This window comes from Staurois parvus, unplaced genomic scaffold (assembly GCF_062004578.1).
Source record: "Staurois parvus isolate SC_StPar_1 unplaced genomic scaffold, SC_StPar_1.0 ptg001357l, whole genome shotgun sequence".
Classification (NCBI taxonomy): Eukaryota; Metazoa; Chordata; class Amphibia; order Anura; family Ranidae; genus Staurois; species Staurois parvus.
Window position 1 is genome coordinate 354,505 of NW_028319153.1, and position 21,734 is coordinate 376,238.

A 21,734-nucleotide genomic window follows, 5' to 3' on the forward strand; every position below is an offset into this window, starting at 1 on the left:
GTTATTTGTGGAAAAGTGCCCTCAGCATTGGGAGTCAGTGCAGAACTTCCCTATATTGGTGGTCAGTAGGGAAAGACTTAGAATGTCCCTTACATTGGTGATCAGCGGGAAGAATGCTCCTTACATTCGTGGTCAGTGGGAAGAATGTCCCTTACATTGGTGGTCAGTGGGAAGAATGCTCCTTACATTGGTGGTCAGTGGGAAGAATGCTCCTTACATTGGTGGTCGGTGGGAAGAATGCTCCTTACATTGGTGGTCGGTGGGAAGAATGCTCCTTACATTGGTGGTCGGTGGGAAGAATGCTCCTTACATTGGTGGTCGGTGGGAAGAATACTCCTTACATTGGTGATCAGTGGGAAGAATGCTCCTTACATTCGTGGTCAGTGGGAAGAATTCTCCTTACATTGGTGGTCAGTGGGAAGAATGCTCCTTACATTGGTGGTCGGTGGGAAGAACGCTCCTTATATTGGTGGTCAGTGGGAAGAACACTCCTTACATTGGTAGTCAGTGAAATGAATGTTCCTTATATTGGTGGTCATTACGAAAAATGCTTCTTACATTGGTGGTTTGTGGAAAGAATGCTCTTTACAGATGGCTAAAAATATTGGTGTCAATGGTTACTTAATCTGAGAGACAGAGATTGCTACTTCCTCAAGGAACCCCTAGCAACATCTGGAGGAAGCCTAAGGTTCCACAAAATGCTGGTTGAGAAAGGCTGCTACATATGGTCATGGCAGAGGAGTGAACCTTCGGTTTCATTTACACCCATGCGCATGTTTTTTCGTGCATTGATGCATTTTGCTTTACTATAGAGATAAATATTGTTTTCTACAGAGAACTAAACTTTTAGATGTGACTGCTTAAAGAGAAGCTGAATTCTGGAAATAGTGCCCCAAAAAAGGACTAGTCATCAGTATTGCTTGTGGACTCCCAGTGGATGATCATTGACAATTACTAACTTGCTGTGCCTTGTTCTGCACTGTGTCTCTATACAGAGGTGGCCATCTTGGTAGCGGCATGATTTTGCTTCTTCATGTCAGAGCTGCCCCACTGATAACTGTTTATCTGGTGTTGTCTGGTGCATAGTGGGGAAATCAAGAAGCAGCAGAAATGGTAGAGGAAGTAGAATGGACACAACAGAAACAGGAAGATCCTTGCACTACAGGTCTTCAGGTACAGCTTCCTCCCCTGCAAGGGGAACAGTGATCAGCACAGTAGTGACACCAGAAAATCTCTCTCCAAATCCTCTGAGACTAGCAGTCAGAATCAGCAGTGCCTCAGATGATCTCACACGGCAGAAATACAGCTATGAGGCTCAAGGCACAGTAATGACTATGCACAACAAATACACTTTTCCTTTTCAGAAGGACCTCAAGACAAAAGGTACATTTTTCAGGGCACTGCTTAGATACATTCACCGGCCACTTTACTAGGTACACCTTGCTAGTACCGAGTCAGGGGAGGACTGACAACTCGTGGGGCCCCCAGGCAATAGGGGATCATGGGTCCCCTGTGTCCTTGCCCACACCTGAAAAAGCCAATGAAAAGTACCAGGGGCATCTCATGGGGCCCCCTACTGACCCCGGGCCCTCGAGCAGTGCCCGAGTGCTCAAATGGTCAGTCTGCTCCTGTACCGGGTTGTACCCCCTTTTGCCTTCAGAACTGCCTTAATTCATTGTGGCATAGATTCAACAAGATGTTGGAAACATTCTCCAGAGGGATTCGTCCATATTGACATAAGTTACTGTTGCTTTTCATCTCAAACCAGTCTGCCCATTCTCCTCTGACCTCTGGCATTAACAAGGCATTTTTGTCCACATAACTGCCACTCACTGGATATTTTCTCTTTTTCAGACCAATCTCTGTAAACCCTAGAGATGGTTGTGTGTGAAAATCCCAGTAGATCAGCAGTTTTTGAAATACTCAGACCAGCCCGACTGCCACCAACAACCATGCCACCTTCAAAGTCGCTTAAACCTCCTTTCTTCCCCATTCTGATGATTTGAACTTCAGCAAGTCGCCTTTACCACGTCTAGATGCCTAAATGCATTGATTTGCTGCCATGTGACTGGCTGATTAGCAATTTGTGTTACCAAGCAATGGAACAGGTGGACCTAATAAGGTGACCAGTGTGTGTACAATTAACATCTAGATCAGTGGTTCTCAACCTGTGGGTCGCGACCCCTTTGGGGGTCGAATGACCCTTTCACAGGGGTCGCCTAAGACCATCGGAAAACTCATATTTCCGATGGGTAAAGAGCAGCTACTGTGTAGAAAGCAGCTACTGTGTTGAAAGCAGCTACTGTGCAGAAAGCAGCTACTGTGTTGAAAGCAGCAGTATTGGAGGTAAAACGACACGTCATGAATTATAATCACTGGATAAATAATTATAGGGTTGGGGGTCACCACAACATGAGGAACTGTATTAAAGGGTCACGACATTAAGAAGGTTGAGAACCACTGATCTAGATGATGTACAAGCAGGGGCGGACTGACCATTTGGAAACTCGGGCACTGCCTGAGGGCCCGGGGTCAGTAGGGGGCCCCATGAGATGCCCCTGGTACCTTTTTCATAGGCTTTTTTGAGTTTGGGCAAGGACACAGGGGCCCCATGATCCCCTATTGCCCGGGGGCCCCATGAGTTGTCAGTCCGCCCCTCCCTACAAGATAACAAATTTTTGCTTTTTTGCGTTCAGGTCCACTTTAAAGGGTTAATTTCCTGCCCATTTAAGCTCATTGCTGCAGAGGCAATTTTGCTATGTAAACGTCAATTAAAGATTGTATTTTTCTTAGCAGCCTGTCATGAAAAGGTCTGTCCATGGATTAATGTCTGTACAAAAAATCTTTGGTTTATTTAAAGTTTCCTAGAACAATTTATTGTTCCTATCCCACTAAGATTGCAATGTTAATAGTTTTGTTTTTCCTTCCAATAACTTGTTTGTAGATGGGATCCAAAGCCTCGTTGTTATTTCATACCCCTATCGGGGTTAATCACATGCAGTTTATATCAAGTTAAGGGGTCTTCTCATTATCACACAAGTTGTGTTTACATTCGAAATACCGTGACTGGGAAACAAAAACTTGAAACAACAAACTCGAGATGCATAGTTTTCTATCTCTTGTATCTTTTAAGGTGCCAAATAACATAAACCAATTAAAATCTATTTATAAAGAATTATATCAGCTAATCTTGCTAAAACAACCAAATAAAAATCAAATTTGAGGGAGATACACTATAAAAGTATTGAGTCAGCCCTCCAAATCATTGGGTTCAGGTGTTCCAATCCCCTCCATGGACACAGGTGTATACAATCAAGCCCCTAGGCATGCAGACTGCTTCTACAAACATTGGTAAAAGAATGGGTCGCTCTCAGGAGCTCAGTGACTCCAAGCGTGGTCCCGTGATAGGTGGCCACCTGTGCAATAAGTCCATCCGTGACATTTCCTGGCTACTAAATATTCCATGCTCAACTGTTAGTGGGATTATAACAAAGTGGAAGGAACTGGGAACAACAGCAGCTCAGCCACCAAGTGGTAGGCCACGTCACATGACAGAGCGGGGTCAGCGCATGCTGAAGCGCACAGTGCGCAGAAGTCGCCAACTGTTTGCAGAGTCAATAGCTAAAGACCTCCAAACTTGGTGTGGCCTTCAGATTAGCACAACAGTGCGTAGAGAGCTTCATGGAATGGGTTTCCATGGCCGAGCAGCTGCATCCAAGCCTTCCATCACCAAGTGCAATGCAAAGCGGCGGATGCTGTGGTGTAAAGCACGCCGCCACTGGACTCTAGAGCAGTGGAGACTAGTTCTCAGGAGTGATGAATCATGCTTCTCTGTCTGGCAATCCGATGGACGTGTCTGGGTTTGGCGGTTGCCAGGAGAACGGTACTTGTCTGACTGCGTTGTGCCAAGTGTAAAGTTTGATGGAGGGGGGATTATTGTGTAGAGTCAGTTTTCAGGGGTTGGGCTCGGCCCCCTGGTTCCATTGAAGGTAACTCTAAATGTGTCAGCATACCAAGACATTTTGGACAATTTCATGATCCCAACTTTATGCTAAGAGTTTGGGGATGGCCCCTTCCTGTTCCAACATGACTGCACACCAGTGCACAAAGCAAGGTTCATAAAGACATGGAGGAGCCAGTTTGGGGTGGAGGAACTTGACTGTCCTGCACAGAGTCCTGACCTCCAGAAGCAATAGATTACCCAGCAGCCAACCTCCCTTAACAGTAGATCCTCCCCAGAAACAATAGATGTCATGCACCAAAATACCCTCAGACAGGGGCGGACTGACCATTTTGAAACTCGGGCACTGCCCAAGGGCCCAGGGTCAGTAGGGGGCCCCATGAGATGCCCCTGGTACCTTTTTCATAGGCTTTTTGAGTTTGGGCAAGGACACAGGCCCCATGAGTTGTCAGTCCGCCCTGCCCCCACAGTAACAATAGATCCACCAGGAATAATAGACCACCCCCAAAACAAAAGATTTACCCCAGCAGCCAGCAACCTCTCCCTCAATAGTAGATCCCTACCAACATAAGACCCCCCAACAACAATAGATTCCCACCGGCAACAATAGACCCTTACACAAAAACAGATCCCCACCAGTGACAATAGTTCCCCCAGCAGCCAGCATCAATAGATCCCCCAGTGCACCGCACACCCCTTGCCAGTACGTACATTGAGTTCTGGAATTGTTGGTTGTGCCCCACGTTCTTCTGAATAAAAGCCCTGATGAAAACACTCACATTTCCAATATCTGACTATAAGATCACTGTGACATGACCGTTTTTCTACAGTATGTGCTGTGACCTGTTTTGCATATCAAAGACTTCCCGTAAAATCATTTATAGGCAAAGCTACAGTATCGGTGATCTTAGTCTTTCTAGGCATAAGGTCGTTTGACTTTCTCTCTTTCAGCACTTTACAGAACTACCTAGTCTGGCGTTTGGTAATAGACAGAGTCAGCAGCTTGAGTAGACGCTACAAAGATGCACGGGCCAACTACAGAAAGGTAATACGCTGCAATCAATAAAATTGTTTCTTGGGGAATGTCTTGCCTTGGGGAATGTCTTGCCTTGGGGAATGTATTGCCTTGGGGAATGTCTTTGGATTACTCTTTTGTCATCTATCATGCTATCAGAAATATTCCTAATCTCAAGGGGGTCCTGGAAAGGACTTGCTATTCCACAGACTAGCCTATCTCAATTTTTTTTAACATGGAAGAACCCTTGTGTTAGGGATCCGGGTATGACCAGAAATGTGTGGACTGACACAGGGAAACACAGGCTCCAGGTATAGTATAAACAATACAATTTATTAAAGACTAAACAGTACATAAACGCAGTGCAAGACTAAACATAAACACAGTGCAACCAAACCTCCAACAGATAACAATAAGAACAATACTAAGCGTAGTCGGGCAGGCCGGGTCGGTAGCAAACGGGCAGGCAAGGTACAAGGAGCAGGCTGAAGCGTAGTCAGGAATAGCCGAGGTCAGGACAGGCAGAGTTCATGCAGAGTCAGGATTAAAGCAGAATCAGGATCAGGCAGGAAGCAGACAGGATGCAGGTACAGGGGCTCATGGGAAACATACACCAAGGCCCTGATCACAGGCCTGGCCATTCCTTAAATACACCTGCTGTAATCAGCCTCAGGTGATGGCTCATTGCAGGAGTGAGCCTCTAGTTGCTGAGAGCACCCGCTGGCTAGCCCTGGTACTGCAGCCCACAAGGCAGGTGAGTCCCACCACCACTGGCAAGTCCATTCCTGACACCTTGAAACAACTTTCGGGTCTTAGGGAATCCATGCCAACAATTACGATATCTACAGCTCACAGTACTTTAGCCTGGTGGTCCATGGGAAGAATGCTTTTTATAGTGACGGACTTTGGGAAGAATGTTCCTTACATTGGTGGCCATTGAGGAAGAATGTGCTCCTTTCAGATAGTTAAAATGATCAATGGTGTCACTGGTCACTTATCTGAGAGGCAGAAGCTGCTCATTGCTGAAGGAGCCCCTTGCAACCCAGTGTTAATTTTGACATCATATTTCAATTTAGTTTTAGTTGTATTTTAGTCAACTAACATCTGCAGTACATTTTAGTCGACTAAAATCTCCAGTAAATTTTAGTTGGCTAAATTCAGTTTAGTCAACTAAAATGTAATGGGCTTAGTTAAATTGTAATGCATTATTTAAGTATATTTAGAATTTCTAAACTCATTATATACTGTGGAGTAAAAAAAAATCTAATAACATGTTATTATTTATGGTATTAAGGTTTGAACAAACTACACAGACAAAGATTTAGCCGTTCTATAACATCTTTATAAGTAAAACGTCCCTCCCACATTTTCGTCCCGTTTTCATACGGTGACGATAATTGGAATTAATTTTCGGCATAGTTTTTGTAAATTGACGAAAATTCAGAGTAATTTTCATTTAGTTTTCATCCCTGGAAACATGCTGTCAAAAATTATGAGGAAAATATTTTACTTGACAAAATTAACTATGTTGCAACCTCTGGAGTAACTCTTGGTTTCCATGGAACCTTGGTTGAACCTTGGTTGAGATAGGCTGTCCGAGACTCAAGGAAGCTCATTCTCGTGGCTTGCTTTACCCTCTTCAAGACATGGAGACTCTGCAGATCTGTATGAAATCACAGTGGCCAGTCACAGAAGACAATCACAAGCCACCATCAGTCTTTATGTGTTGTTTAGGTGGTATATAAGGTCTCCAACATGTAAATAATCCTGTGAAGTCCACCTGTCACTTTGAGTTTTTCACCTATTCTTGCAGCGTCCTCTATCTAGAACAGGGAAGAGGATGTAAATACTGAGATGCATGTTGCAACTGGAGCATGCAAGGATCCTGGCACTGGGCTGCTATTGTAAAAAATGCTGGTCTTCTCTGGTTGTCCACAGATGCAAGGATCCAGGAGACATGCCAAGGAGATAACAGAAAGTCATAAGTGCTATGTGTAGCTTATCATATTTATTTGGACCTATTTTATACAACTGAAGATGTTTTACTATTCATCCAAGACCTGATGATTGTTGCTAAGTACCACCAGCTATGCAATGACCTGAACATGCAAGAACCTTTGCAGATGAAGCCACAGGATGATTCTGGCAGACTTTGTTGCATATCCATGGGAGAGTCAGTAGCTGCTTCGTCTGTTCCTTCTATTCCCCAGAAAGACAAGTGTTCATTTTCCAGGAGAAACTCCATGGTTGATAATTAATGGGAAAGACTACATCCAAAAGCAACTTTGACCAGTTATGTAAAATTTGCATCTGAAAGTCTTGTGAAAGATGCCTTCCCAGGGCATTTCGTCTGTCAGTTAAATCCATAAATAAATAAATAAACTGTCTCTGTTGCCACCGGTCAACTGTGCTTCGCCTTAATCCAACCTTTCTCAACCTTCTTATCCCAGAGGAAGCATTAATATAATTTTCAGGTCTCAAGGAACCTTTGCCAAAATTATTTAATCAGAGATCAGTTGGAGGAATACCCCTTACATTGGTGGTCAGTAAGAAGAATGTTCCTTACATTGGTGGTCAGTGGGAAGAAGGCTCCTTACATTGGTGATCATTGGGAAGAATGTCCCTTACCTTGGTGGTCAGTGGGAAGAATGTTCCTTTTATTGGTGGTCAGTGGGAAGAATGTTCTTTACATTGGTGGTCACTGGGAAGAATACACCTTACAATGGGGGTCAGTGGAAAGAATGCCCCTTACATTGATTGTCAGTGGGAGGAATGTTCCTTACAGTGGTGATCAGTGAGAAGAATGCCACTTAAATTGGTGGTCAGTAGGAAGAATGTCCCTTACATTTGTGGTCAGTGGGAAGAATGTCCCATGCATTTTTGATAATTTGGAAGAATGCCCCTTACCTTGGCGGTCAGTGCGAAGAATGCCCCTTACTTTAGGGGTCAGTGGGAGTAATACCCCTTACATTGGCGACCAGTGGGAAGAATACTCCTTACGTTGGTGGTCAGTGGGAAGAATGTTCCTTACATTGGTGGTCATTGGAAAGAATATTCCTTACATTGGTGGTCAATCGGAAGAATTCCCCCCTTACAGTGGTGGTTAGAATACTAATAAATAAATAATTTGCGCTAGTAAATGTGTATAAAAAGAAATCATCAAATCATAAGTCCAGAAAAAAATATATATATGCCAATACCACAAAAAAAATTTAAAAAACTTTTAAGTGCAAAAAACTTTTGTGCAAAAAAAGTGTCTAAATATGAAAAATTTTCACCAAAAAAACTTGATAATATAATGGCAGATCATCCATAAATATATCTTCAGAAACGGAAACTCTGCAACACACCGATCCTCATCGATCGAAATAACAGGATGAAAAACTTTGTAGTTAATCGAAAATCCACTTCTCCAATAGATAAAGGACCACCTTCAAACGTATCCATGGGGGGAAATGCCAAGCACTCGAGAGAAACAGAAAGACTTCATGGTGCAATATTATAAAAACCAATTCCTTTATTAGGTACTCATTGCACTTACTCAAGAGGTGTCCCAGCCGACACCAGCATCAACAGCATAACAGCAATCACATAAACGAGCCTGGCTACTCAGCACATGCGCAGTAGCTGGCAGCCAAAAACGTAATGACGTCACATCAATCAAGCTCCGCCCTACGCGTTTCGTCATCGACGTCCTCACGGAGCGGATAGATGTGAGACGTCTCAACCTCCTTAAATATTCACTCACAGGAAACGAACAGCTGACATCAATGGGGAATCAAGCAAAGCAAGCCGCCCCACAGATGACAGGAGTCCACAAAGGATATACAATGTATCCAATATATTTGCCATCACAAGCAAAAAAACTTTAAAACAAGAGAACAAAAATAGAATAAAAATAAATTTGAATAAAACACTAATGATAAATAAATTAAATAAGTAAATACATTAACGGGCCAGCACCCTCTAAGACTGTGTTTCAAAAAGGGAACTTAAAGGGCCAGTAACACTTTCAACACAAATAAAGAGGAACTCTAGTAATAATAGAAAAATAATGCAAAAATTGTACAAAAAACATACAATCTCCCATATATCATCTTTAAACAGTTACCTATATAAAAATATACTTAAAATAGCATAAAAATTAAAAATTTGTGAGAAAACAATTCAAATCTATATCGACATTTAACCCAAATGGTTGCAAGGAATTTAGTTCATAAATCCAAAACGTCTCTTTTTTGGAAATCTCATTAACCAAATCCGAGCCCCTCCAATGGGGTTTTACCATCTCGATCCCATAAAAGGTAAGTAAGCTCGGATCACAATTATGTACCAATTTGAAATGTTTGGATACACTATGTTTATCAAATCCTTTTACTATGTTTCTTATATGTTCGCCTATTCTTGTTTTTAAACATCTCCCAGTTCTCCCAATATATCTCAAATGACATGGACATTCTAAAACATAAATCACATGTGTAGAATTGCATGTAATCAGGGATTTAATATCATATTCTTTTTTGGAAAATGAAGAGCAGAATGACTTTCTTAACTCCTAAATTCATTTATAAGAAAAATAAGTCTCTTAGGATGAAACTGGCTCGCAATGTCATCGAACCCCCAAAAAAGTTCGATCTGTTTCCAAATTTAAATGGTTTTTTTCCTTGTAGGAAGTGTAAAGTTTGTAGGACTGTAAAAGGTGGTAATAATAAAAAAAAGTCATTCTGCTCCTCATTTTCTAAAAAAGAATATGATATTAAATCCCTGATTACATGCAATTCTACACATGTGATTTATGTTTTAGAATGTCCATGTCATTTGAGATATATTGGGAGAACTGGGAGATGTTTAAAAACAAGAATAGGCGAACATATAAGAAACATAGTAAAAGGATTTGATAAACATAGTGTATCCAAACATTTCAAATTGGTACATAATTGTGATCCGAGCTTACTTACCTTTTATGGGATCGAGATGGTAAAACCCCATTGGAGGGGCTCGGATTTGGCTAATGAGATTTCCAAAAAAGAGACGTTTTGGATTTATGAACTAAATTCCTTGCAACCATTTGGGTTAAATGTCGATATAGATTTGAATTGTTTTCTCACAAATTTTTAATTTTTAATTTTTATGCTATTTTAAGTATATTTTTATATAGGTAACTGTTTAAAGATGATATATGGGAGATTGTATGTTTTTTGTACAATTTTTGCATTATTTTTCTATTATTACTAGAGTTCCTCTTTATTTGTGTTGAAAGTGTTACTGGCCCTTTAAGTTCCCTTTTTGAAACACAGTCTTAGAGGGTGCTGGCCCGTTAATGTATTTACTTATTTAATTTATTTATCATTAGTGTTTTATTCAAATTTCTTTTTATTCTATTTTTGTTCTCTTGTTTTAAAGTTTTTTTGCTTGTGATGGCAAATATATTGGATACATTGTATATCCTTTGTGGACTCCTGTCATCTGTGGGGCGGCTTGCTTTGCTTGATTCCCCATTGATGTCAGCTGTTCGTTTCCTGTGAGTGAATATTTAAGGAGGTTGAGACGGCTCACATCTATCCGCGCCGTGAGGACGTCGATGACGAAACGCGTAGGGCGGAGCTTGATTGATGTGACGTCATTACGTTTTTGGCTGCCAGCTACTGCGCATGTGCTGAGTAGCCAGGCTCGTTTATGTGATTGCTGTTATGCTGTTGATGCTGGTGTCGGCTGGGACACCTCTTGAGTAAGTGCAATGAGTACCTAATAAAGGAATTGGTTTTTATAATATTGCACCATGAAGTCTTTCTGTTTCTCTCAAGTGCTTGGCATTTCCCCCCATGGATACGTTTGAAGGTGGTCCTTTATCTATTGGAGAAGTGGATTTTCGATTAACTACAAAGTTTTTCATCCTGTTATTTCGATCAATGAGGATCGATGTGTTGCAGAGTTTCCGTTTCTGAAGATATATTTATGGATGATCTGCCATTATATTATCAAGGTTTTTTGGTGAAAATTTTTCATATTTAGACACTTTTTTTGCACAAAAGTTTTTTGCACTTAAAAGTTTTTTTAATTTTTTTTGTGGTATTGGCATATATATATTTTTTTCTGGACTTATGATTTGATGATTTCTTTTTATACACATTTACTAGCGCAAATTATTTATTTATTGGTACACTTTATATATGGTGATTTTTTGCAGCTGGTACACTATTAGTAAGTTTTATAATTTTGACCATAGGCGCTATTATTAATTTTTCTTATTTGTGGTTAGAATACTGCCTTTACAGACATATGAAAAGATCATTGGTGTCATGCCAAGTGGTGTTGGACATGGAACTTTGAAGGTACCATCAGACTGGAGGTCAATCTGCTACAGCTTAGAAATCCCCTAACAACCTCTGGAAGGACCCTAGGGTTTCACAGAACTATGGTTGCTTTAATCACTGGTGCCAGCCTTATTCAGTCCCCTGCACAGCAAAGCTAAGACACGGAGAGAGAGAAGCAGCAAAAGTAGCCAATCAGATGTGCTGCAGTGCACATGCACTAACAGGGAAAGTGCTGATAGGAGGAGGGAGCAGAATGAAGGAGCTCATCAGCGTGCTTCTTCTCATTTCACTGTCCAGTCACAGGCTGGGGAAGGGACAAGACTTGGAAATATTACTGAACTGCAGCAGAGAACAGTCAGGTCCCTTCCCTGTCAGACACGGTTGGGCTGCGTGGTAGAGTTGCGTAAATCTTAGGACTGGATGGATAGAAATGCAAATCATTTGGTAGGTATACCTGTTCTCATGTATGTATTTCATCTGTGTATTCAACTGTTTGCCCAGAGTTCAGCTTTTGTAAATTGGGCAGTAGGATGTAGGATGTTGGAATCATTGTACACAAGGTTAGGGGGGACAATAATAAAATACTGTGTTAAATTCGTCAGGCTCTCTACGGGACCACATTAGAAGAAGCTCGCTGGAGGGAGTGCGTCAGCTATGTCAACAGCAACATGGAGAATGCAGTCGGCGCCATGTACGTCAAGGAAACATTTGCTGGTGAGAGCAAGAGGATGGTATGTAACCTTTCCGGTATTGACCTATCCACCTACAAATGGTCTTCTCTGCTCAAAACTATTACCACATCATAAATAAGTTGCAGTATTGTCAAACGTTCCTGAATTTATTAGAAACATATTGCCAGTCCGATTTCCCAAGCACCTTCTACAGAGCTTTAGTGCATCCCAGTATGAAATGTTCCAGGTGCAGCCAATGTTGTCCATAATGCAGTAGATAACAGAGCACGCCTTCAACATATGCCGTCCCTGGCTTTGGCTTCCCTGTACAGTTTTTGGTATTTTATTTTTTTTATTGTTGTTAAAGCGAAATTGTAAACTACATCTGAACACCGGACAAACTGCTAAATATATACTGAAAACATATAATGTAGATGGTTTACATGCCAGAGGATTTGTAAATGAATGTTTTGCTCAAGGGATATATAAAAGCCACAAATCAGTCCAGCACTCTATTCAATGTTCCATCATTACATTTTAGTTTAACAAATGAATCCCAATAAAATAAACATTCCCCAGTAAACTATTGCTACAATTCTTACCCCAGCACATGCAGTTTACAATTTTCAGTGGAATTGACTCCTTCTTTCTCAGTTCTGCTTCCCTGAACTTCTGGTTTTTACAACAGAGAGTTAACAGTGGACAGTGCAGTCTCCAGACAGTCTGTTAGCTTGGAGAAGGAAGGGGGAAGGAGGCAGGTGGAGCAGGGGAGTATCTTGCCATCCTCGGCTATGGGGCTGTGTGTTTCTATTGATGCACACAGTGTAGGCAGCCACAACTCTAGTCCCTGCATACAAGGCTGCATACGATGTGGCAAAAAAAAGGAGCCACCCTGAAACTGAAAACCTGCAGCAGATGTCATGGTACCAGCTTAAACTGGAACACGGGCATAGATTAAAAAATAAAGAAGATCAGTACTCAGTAAGTGAATAAATCAGCGACTGAAAGTGCTTAAAAACTGAGGGTTTAATATTGCTCAGTGCTGCCAAGTAAAAATCACTTCAAAATTCTGCATGCTGTTGATATTTTAGAATGAATGGGCTTTCCTGAACGAAAATCACATACATCGATAAAAAAATAAAATTGTGTTTCTCCACTGAGGTTGAAAACAAACATCGATTTAACCACTCCAACCATTAGAAAATCGAACGTTCGTAAAACAAAACATTTTCAAATGAAATTGTACCAGTGTGCGGCCAACTTTAGACTTTCGGTGAGAGCTAGGTGGCTAGGTGTAAGGGGAAGTACTTACAAGGTTTAGAGCAGGGGTGCCCAACCGGTGGCCCATGGGCCACATGTTGGCCACGGAGCCCTCTGATGTGACCTGCGACCTCCTGCTCTGGGAGCAAGCCCAGATCGCATGTTGCGAGTTGTGGATGGAGACGGTGGTAGAGGAAGTAAGCGACTGCCGAGAGAGCAGAGCCTCATAAGCCGATGCTTCCACTATGGCGCCGGCTCATGTCCCATGTGGAGTGATACAAAATGCCCTCCGTCTGGGACAGCAGCATTTATACAGCCGGCGATGCCTGAATTAAAAAGCATCCCTGCAGATCAGAAAATGAAGGATTAAAGGTCAGTTTTATAAAACTCCCAGTTTAGCAATGGGCATATAATCAGAGTTCTGTAATAGTTATTAGGCTGCTTTCATACTGATCCGCGGGTTACCTGCACTGAGCCATAGACTTCTATTATATCTTGTAGGTTTGGTGAGCTTTCTGAAGTAAGGTTTTTGAAGTATGGTTCCATCTGAGCTTGCATAGATTGTTAGGCTGCTCTGAGGAAGAGGGGCATATCCCCCGAAACATGTCAGCCTACCAACCTATATCTGCATGATCAGATGGCATAGCCCCCCCCCCCACGTCTGATTTTGAGATTTATTATGCTTGTTCCATCTTATGTTTGTGAGTAGGTTTTTGACTTATGGTTCCATCTCACCTTGCATAGATTGGTAGGCTGCTCTGAGGAAGAGGGGCATATCCCCCGAAACACGTCAGCCTACCAACCTATATCTGCATGATCAGATGGCATAGCCCCCCCCCCCCACATCTGATTTTGAGATTTATTATACATGTTCCATCTTATGTTTGCGAGTAGGTTTTCGACTTATGATTTCATCTGACCATGCATAGGTTGGTAGGCAGCTCTGAGGAAGGGGGACATGTCCCTCGAAACATGTCAGCCTACCAACCTATATCTGCATGATCAGATGACATTGCCCTACATCTGATTTTGAGATTTATTACACTTTTTCCATCTTATGTTTGCGAGTAGGTTTTTGATGTATGATTTCATCTGACCATGCATAAGTTAGTAGGCTGCTCTGAGGAAGATGACCATTTGGAAACTCGGGCACTGCCCGAGGGCCCAGGGTCAGTAGGGGGCCCCATGAGATGCCCCTGGTACCTTTTTCATAGGCTTTTTTGAGTTTGGGCAAGGACACAGGGGCCCAATGATCCTCTATTGCCCGGGGGCCCCATGAGTTTTCAGTCCACCCCTGGGCACGTCCCCCAAAACACGCCAGCCCACCAACCTACATCTGCATGATCAGATGGCATTGCCCGCCCCCCCCGTGTCTGATTTTGAGATTTATTACACTTGTTCCATCTTATGTTTGATTTCATCTGACCATGCATAAGTTGGTAGGCTGCTCTGAGGAAGATGGGCACGCCCCCCCGAAACACGTCAGCTTACCAACCTACATCTGCATGATCAGATGGCATTGCCTCCCCCCCCCCCTTCATGTCTGATTTTGAGATTTATTACACTTGTTCCATCTTATATTTGCGAGTAGGTTTTTAACATATGGTTTCATCTGACCATGCATAAGTTGGTAGGCTGCTCTGAGGAAGATGGGCACGTCCCCCCGAAACACGCCAGTCTACCAACCTATATCTGCATGATCAGATGGCATTGCCCCCCCCCCCCCCCATGTTTGATTTTGAGATTTATTACACTTGTTCCATCTTATGTTTGATTTCATCTGACCATGCATAAGTCGGTAGGCTGCTCTGAGGAAGATGGGCACGTCCCCCCGAAACACGTCAGTGTACCAACCTACATCTGCATGATCAGATGGCATTGCCCCCCCCCCCCATGTCTGATTTTGAGATTTATTACACTTGTTCCATCTTATATTTGCGAGTAGATTTTTGACTTTTATGGTTTTAATAAAAGTGGTGATGGTCATGCACTAAACTTTTGCACCCTCCTGTGTGTTTTACAGTAAGGGGGCACTCTTGTTATTATTCTCCTAACCAATCAGTGAGTGATTTGTGTCAACTTTGCTGTGTTGCTAACAGGAAAGGCTACTTGTTAGCCATTCTTGGTTGCATGTTTACTGATCTGCCCTTTATACAGAGACAGCCCATTGAATTGAATCTCCAGCCACAGTATTTCTACTTAGTCTTGAATAGAGTGAAGAAGGGTTTTATCTTCTGTTGCCTTTTATTGCTGCCCTTATGATAGGTGGTCACCCAAACCAACATTAAATAGATATTTTCCAATGGTTACACAAATAGCAATAACAACTATTTTTTTAGTAGACTGGAAAGAGAATCTCTATTAGGTTTTTATTGCTCCGCTCACTTCTTGCCAACTCTTCCTGCTTCAAAATGATGAAATCTTCCACTCAAATTCCATTCAAGTCATAAATATCAATAAGTAAAAAATGTATACCTAGTCTTTTTTTTACAGTGATTATGTAACTGAAGATATAGATATTTCTATAAATGTATATAATATTCCTGTAACTTTTTCAGACCTGCACCTAAAAACTGTATTTCACCTTTCTGTATAATGATATCCATAGAATAGTGGTCTTTGTCTTCTCTTTTTGTTTCATCTTCCTTAGATTAGCGACCTTATTAATAAAGTCCGGGAAGCCTTTATTGAGACGCTGGATGAATTGCAGTGGATGGATGACACATCAAAAGAAAAAGCTAGGGAAAAGGTTTGTAAAACAAATATTATTAATATAATAAATATTATTTAACAGGAATCTTTCACCTATGAAAATTGTTCTTTGGTTGCCATTAGCTAAGCAAATAGATACATTGAATATTTAATATACAGTTGCAAGAAAAAGTATGTGAACCCCTTGGGATTACGTGGAGTTTTGCACGAATTGGGCATAAAATGTGCTCTGAACGTCATCTAAGTCACAACAATAGAAGAACACAGTCTGCTGAACATAATACTACACAAACATTAGATGTTGCCATGGTTTAATTGCACATAACATGTAAACATTCACAGTGCAGGGAGGAAAAAGTATGTGAACCTTTGGACTTAATAACTGGTTGACCCTCCTTTGGCAGCAATAACCTCAACCAAACGTTTCCTGTAGTTGCAGATCAGACCTGCACAATGATCTGGAGTCATTTTGGACCACTCCTCTTCACAAAACTGTTTCAGTTTAGCAATATTCTTGGGATGTCTGGTGTGAATCGCTCTCTTACGGTCATGCCACAGCATTTCAATGGGGTTGAGGTCAGGACTCTGACTGGGCCACTCCAGAAGGCGTATTCTGTGCTGTTGCAACCATTGTTTTTTAGAATTACTTGTATGCTTTGGGTCATTGTCCTGTTGCATCACCCATCCTCTGCGGAGCTTCAGTTGGCGGACAGATGGTCGTACGTTTTCCTGCAAAATGTCTTGATAAACTCTGGAATTCATTTTCCCGTCAATGACAACAATCCGTCCAGGCCCTGAGCCAGCAAAGCAGCCCCAAACCATGATGCTCCCTCCGCCATGTTTCACAGTGAGGATGAGGTTTTGATGTTGGTGTGCTGTGCCTTTTTTTCTCCACACATAGTGTTGTGTGTTCTTCCCAAACAACTCAATCTTGGTTTCATCTGTCCACAGTATATTTTGCCAGTAGTGCTGTAGAACATCCAGGTGCATTTTGCAAACTTCAAACGTGCTGCAATCTTCTTTTTGGACAGCAATGGCTTCCTCCGTGGTGACCTCCCATGTACTCCATTCTTGATTAATGTTTTCCTTATTGTAGATGTGTCAACAAAAATGTTAGCATGTGCCAGAGATTTCTGTAGGTCTTTAGCTGACACTCTGGGATTCTTCTTTACCTCATGCAGCATTCTGCGCTGTGCTCTTGCAGTCATTTTCACAGGACGACCACGCCTAGGGAGAGTAGCAACAGTGCTAAACTTTCTCCATTTGTAGACAGTCTGTCTTACCGTGGACACATGAACATCAAGGCTTTTGGAGATACTTTTGTAACCCTTTCCAGCTTCATGCAAGTCAACAATTCTTGATCGTAGGTCTTCTGAGAGCTCTTTTCTGCGAGGCATGGTTCACATCAGACAGTGCTTCTTGAAACCAGTAAACCCAAAACAGGTGTGTGTTTTTTAAGGGCAGGACAGCTGTCAGCAACACATCCAATATCATCACACTGATTGGAGTCAAGGTTGGCTCACTCCTGGCTCCAATTAGCTCTGGGAGAAGTCATTAAGCTAGGGCCTCACATACATTTTCCTCCCTGCACTGTGAATGTTTACATGTTATGTGCAATTAAACCATGGCCACATCTAATGTTTGTGTAGTATTATGTTCAGCAGATGGTGTTCTTCTATTGTTGTGACTTAGATGACGTTCAGAGCACATTTTATGCCCAATTCATGCAAAACTCCACGTAATCCCAAGGGGTTCACATACTTTTTCTTGCAACTGTATAGAGGAATCAGTCAATCAAGCACCACATTCCCATATAAGTACATTGAAGCCTCAATGCATTTCACAGGATAAACCCACTTCTTCAGGAAGACTTTGAGGGATCTAAAATCTAAATGATTGAGTTTTTTAGCCTGTTCATCCTTCAGCACCTTTAAGTCCACAGTTCTCCTCTTTAGTTCTCTTTAGTGTACAAATAGATAAAATGACCTGGTTAAGGTTCTGTCTACCCAAACCTAAGATGCTATAGAGTTTAGCCAACCAAACTATTTTTTGTAAGTGAATGCTTGGTAGATGTCCTCTGACTTCCCTTGCAAGAGAACATCTACTCCATCGTCTTGGGAACTCTACTGGTGAGATCTCTGTGCTACGTTCCTGGGCCTGACACCTGATGTACACATTATGAAGGGTTCCCACTCCTCCTGTTGGATTTTCTACTTCATTTAAATGATGTAGAATGTAATAGGCAGAGCTGGAACACACATATGAGCACGGACACACAAAACTCCAAGGTGTGGAGAAACCATGGCAAGGAGATCTTGTTCTTTGAGTATCCAAGACCTTGAAGAAGCCAAGAGATGAATCAATCTATCAAGCTACTCCTATAACTAAAATATAACTTTTGGGTTGATTGACCTTCCATCCATATATGAGAAGAGTGCAAAGCCTGAGATTATTGGTTGTGAATAGCCCAATCTGGAACATATTTGGCAACCAATGACAATGGAAAGGTTAAACTAATACAACTCTCCTGGCATGTATCCCACCTTAAAGAGGTTCTTCAGGAAAGTGTTGAAAGCTTTACACTTACAAAGAGAGCCTGTTGAGTAATTTACAGTTCCAGAGGGCTGTGTATGGTTTGAGTCCCTATTTGGAGCTACTGTGCAGAGGCAGACAAGTTGTTAACACTATTCATTTCACTGACACCAACAATGGGGCACAATTGCTCCCACTGACATCAACAATGGAGCACTATTCCTCCCACTGACACCAACAATGGGGCACTATTCCTCCCACTGACACCAACAATTTGACACTATTCCTCCCACAGAAACCAACAATTGAGCACTATTCCTCCCACTGCCACCAACAATGGGGAACTATTCCTCCCACTGACACCAACAATATGGCACTAGTCCTCCCACTGACACCAACAATGGGATACTATTCCTCCCACTGACACCAACAATGGGGCACTATTCCTCCCACTGACACCAACAATGGAGCACTATTCCTCCCACTGATACCAACAATGGGGCACTATTCCTCCCACTGACACCAACAATGGGATACTATTCCTCACTGACACCAACAATTGGACACTATTCCTCCCACTGACACCAACAATGGGGCACTATTCCTCCCACTAACACCAAAAATGGAGCACTATTCCTCCCACTGATATCAACAATGGGGCACTCTTCCTCCCACTGAAACAAACAATGGGGCACTATTCCTCCCATTGGCATCAACAATGGGGCATTGTTATTCCCACTGACACCAACTATGAGGCACTATTCCTCCCACTGACACCAATGATGGGGCTCTAATCCTGCTGCTGATATCAATGATGGGGCACTATACCTGCCACTGACACCAATGATGGGGCACTATTCCTCCCACTTCCACCAATGATGGGACACTATTACTCTCACTGACACCAATGATAGGTCACTATTTCTCCCCCTAATACCAAAGATGGAGCAATGTTTACCCCGACTGATATCAGGGCATTTGCTTCTTCTGCTGGTCACAGTCCAGGCCTCCTAAAGTCTGAGGGGCAGTAAACTTGGCCCTTTATTTATAACGTTTAGAGACCCCTGGTATAGAGACCTCTTCACAACATTTTGATCAGAATTAGTGGAAGAAGTATTGTGGGTTTAGCTGAAGTAAAATGTACTTAGAAGCAATAGGAAAGCTGCCGAGACATAGGCTAAATGGTTCAAGACATCTTTTACTGCTAATAAATTTTGTTTGGTCTTAGTTAAGAAGAAAAGTAGATGGGCTTGAGAGTAATGGTGGGATATCATGGATAAAAGGGGTGGAGGGTGATGGAAATGGCATCAATCTAACTGGTGTGTCAGGCAATGGAGGTGGGGTGTGAAATGGGAAGGGGGGGGGTATAGAGAAGAGAGAGACATGCCAAACAGGGAGAGTCAGGACCCTTTGAAGGAGAGGTGAGGGGAAGAAGGAGAGGTAAATAGGATGGGTCAGAGAAGAGGACGAGGAAGGCATGGAAGAATCTTCAGGTATTTAATTGTCCTAGAAATGGGTAATGGGTATTTATTAGTTGGTGTGTAATGGGGATGTTATTTGGTCAGGGTGAGCTGGAGTAGGACAGGCTGATTGCATTTCTCTATGAAGAAGTCCAACCAATAGAACCATGTGGCTCAGAACTTAGAATATGTCCCGTTGAGGGAACTAGTCAGGTCTTCCATTAATGTCTAATCTTCAACATAGTGAGGATGATTATATACTTTTAATTAAAATCGATGGTATAATTTATTTATGCTTCTTGACTTTTTTGTATTAAGTCTGTATCTTAGAAAGTAGATCAGATAGTAGTAGATGAGAACACATTGCTGCATGTGTGGTCTTTTATATTTTAGTGAACCACCATGATGTCCAAAACAAGTTCTGTTTTGGAAACATTAGTAAAATGACAGTATCAACAAGAAAAAGAAAATAGCCCAGTCCTGGGGTGGTTTACATTCTTAGAATAATCAAGCGTCTCGAGGAATTCTGATCTTTGATGATATTTAGTGAATAATATGAAACGGCTCAACATCATTTACTTTATCTGTTCTTCTACGTGAAAGTCATCACAACCCAGAAGTACAACCCGTGTCGATGTTGACCCAACAAGTACAAATCTCAGCCACAAATATTGCTGATTTCAGGATTAGAAATAGGATACATTTTATAAGATTTAAACAATACAAACAGCGCACAAAATACTCCAAAATAAGTGAAAAAAATCTTTAAAAAACACAGAAAGTCCTGCTTCCACCAGGAATAATGCTCAAACAAAATATACCGCACTCACCAGATAATGGTGAAATAAAACGCCTTTTAGGTTTAATTTGGGGATCCTAGACCCAGTTGATATGCCTCCAGATCTCCACTCCACCCAAGAATAGCCAACCTCCAACCTCCAGGATCACCAGACTCCACTCTCCAAGAACAGGTTGGAAGTTGGCTATTCTTGGGTGGAGAGGAGATCTGGAGGCATATCAACTGGGTCTAGGATCCCCAAATTAAACCTAAAAGGCATTTTTTTTCACCATTATCTGGTGAGTGTGGTATACATTGTTTGAGCATTATTCCTGGTGGAAGCACATTTCTTTGGAAAGAGGACTTTTTGTGTTTTTTAACCACTTCCCGACCGGCCGTTGTATATAAACGGCCGGACGGTGGCAGTGCAGGGTCGGGTGGCCGTTTATAAATGGCCTCCCCGCACCCTGCTTGTGCACGCTCCCTGGGAGCATGCAGCACCACGATCCGGTGCCCGCTGTGTCCTCCGGACACAGTAAAACACCGATCGTCGGACGGGACCTCTGTATGAGGTCCCGATCATGTGATCACTGATTGGCCAATCAGTGATCACATGCAAAGTAGTAAGCAAGATGTCACTTGTGACATCATTGCTTACTACGTGTGAAATCTGTGAATGATCACAGAGGTCACATGGTACAAGGCTATTCACAACAGCCCTGTACCATGTGACAAGCTGTGACCAATCACATCTCACACAGTATTTCTCAATGACTGCAAGAATGCAGACAGAGAGAAAGAGAAATTATTGCTTTTACATCCTATATGGGTGTAAAAGCAATCAGTGCAAAAAAAAAAAAATCTTCATCACCTTCCACAAGTAGTACAGTGTCACCATGGTGACACTGTACTGCTAGGGTGACAGTATGTAAAAAAATAAAATAATAATATAAAAAAATAAAATAAAAATTAAAAAAAATGTTTAAAAATTATAATTTTTGGTTATAAACTAATTTGGATTTTTTTTTTTT

At 42.0% G+C, this 21,734-nt stretch overlaps 1 protein-coding gene across 2 annotated transcripts in view; it reads left to right on the forward strand.

Moving 5' to 3' along the window:
• Positions 1 to 21,734, forward strand: part of MMEL1 (membrane metalloendopeptidase like 1) — a 275,311-nt gene that overhangs the window by 211,048 nt on the left and 42,529 nt on the right. For both annotated transcript variants that reach the window (XM_089661636.1, XM_089661635.1), the window contains exons 12-14: positions 4,913 to 5,006; positions 11,893 to 12,021; positions 15,872 to 15,970. In XM_089661636.1, the coding sequence (XP_089517762.1) occupies positions 4,913 to 5,006; positions 11,893 to 12,021; positions 15,872 to 15,970 (322 nt within the window). The remainder of the gene's footprint in view (positions 1 to 4,912; positions 5,007 to 11,892; positions 12,022 to 15,871; positions 15,971 to 21,734) is intronic.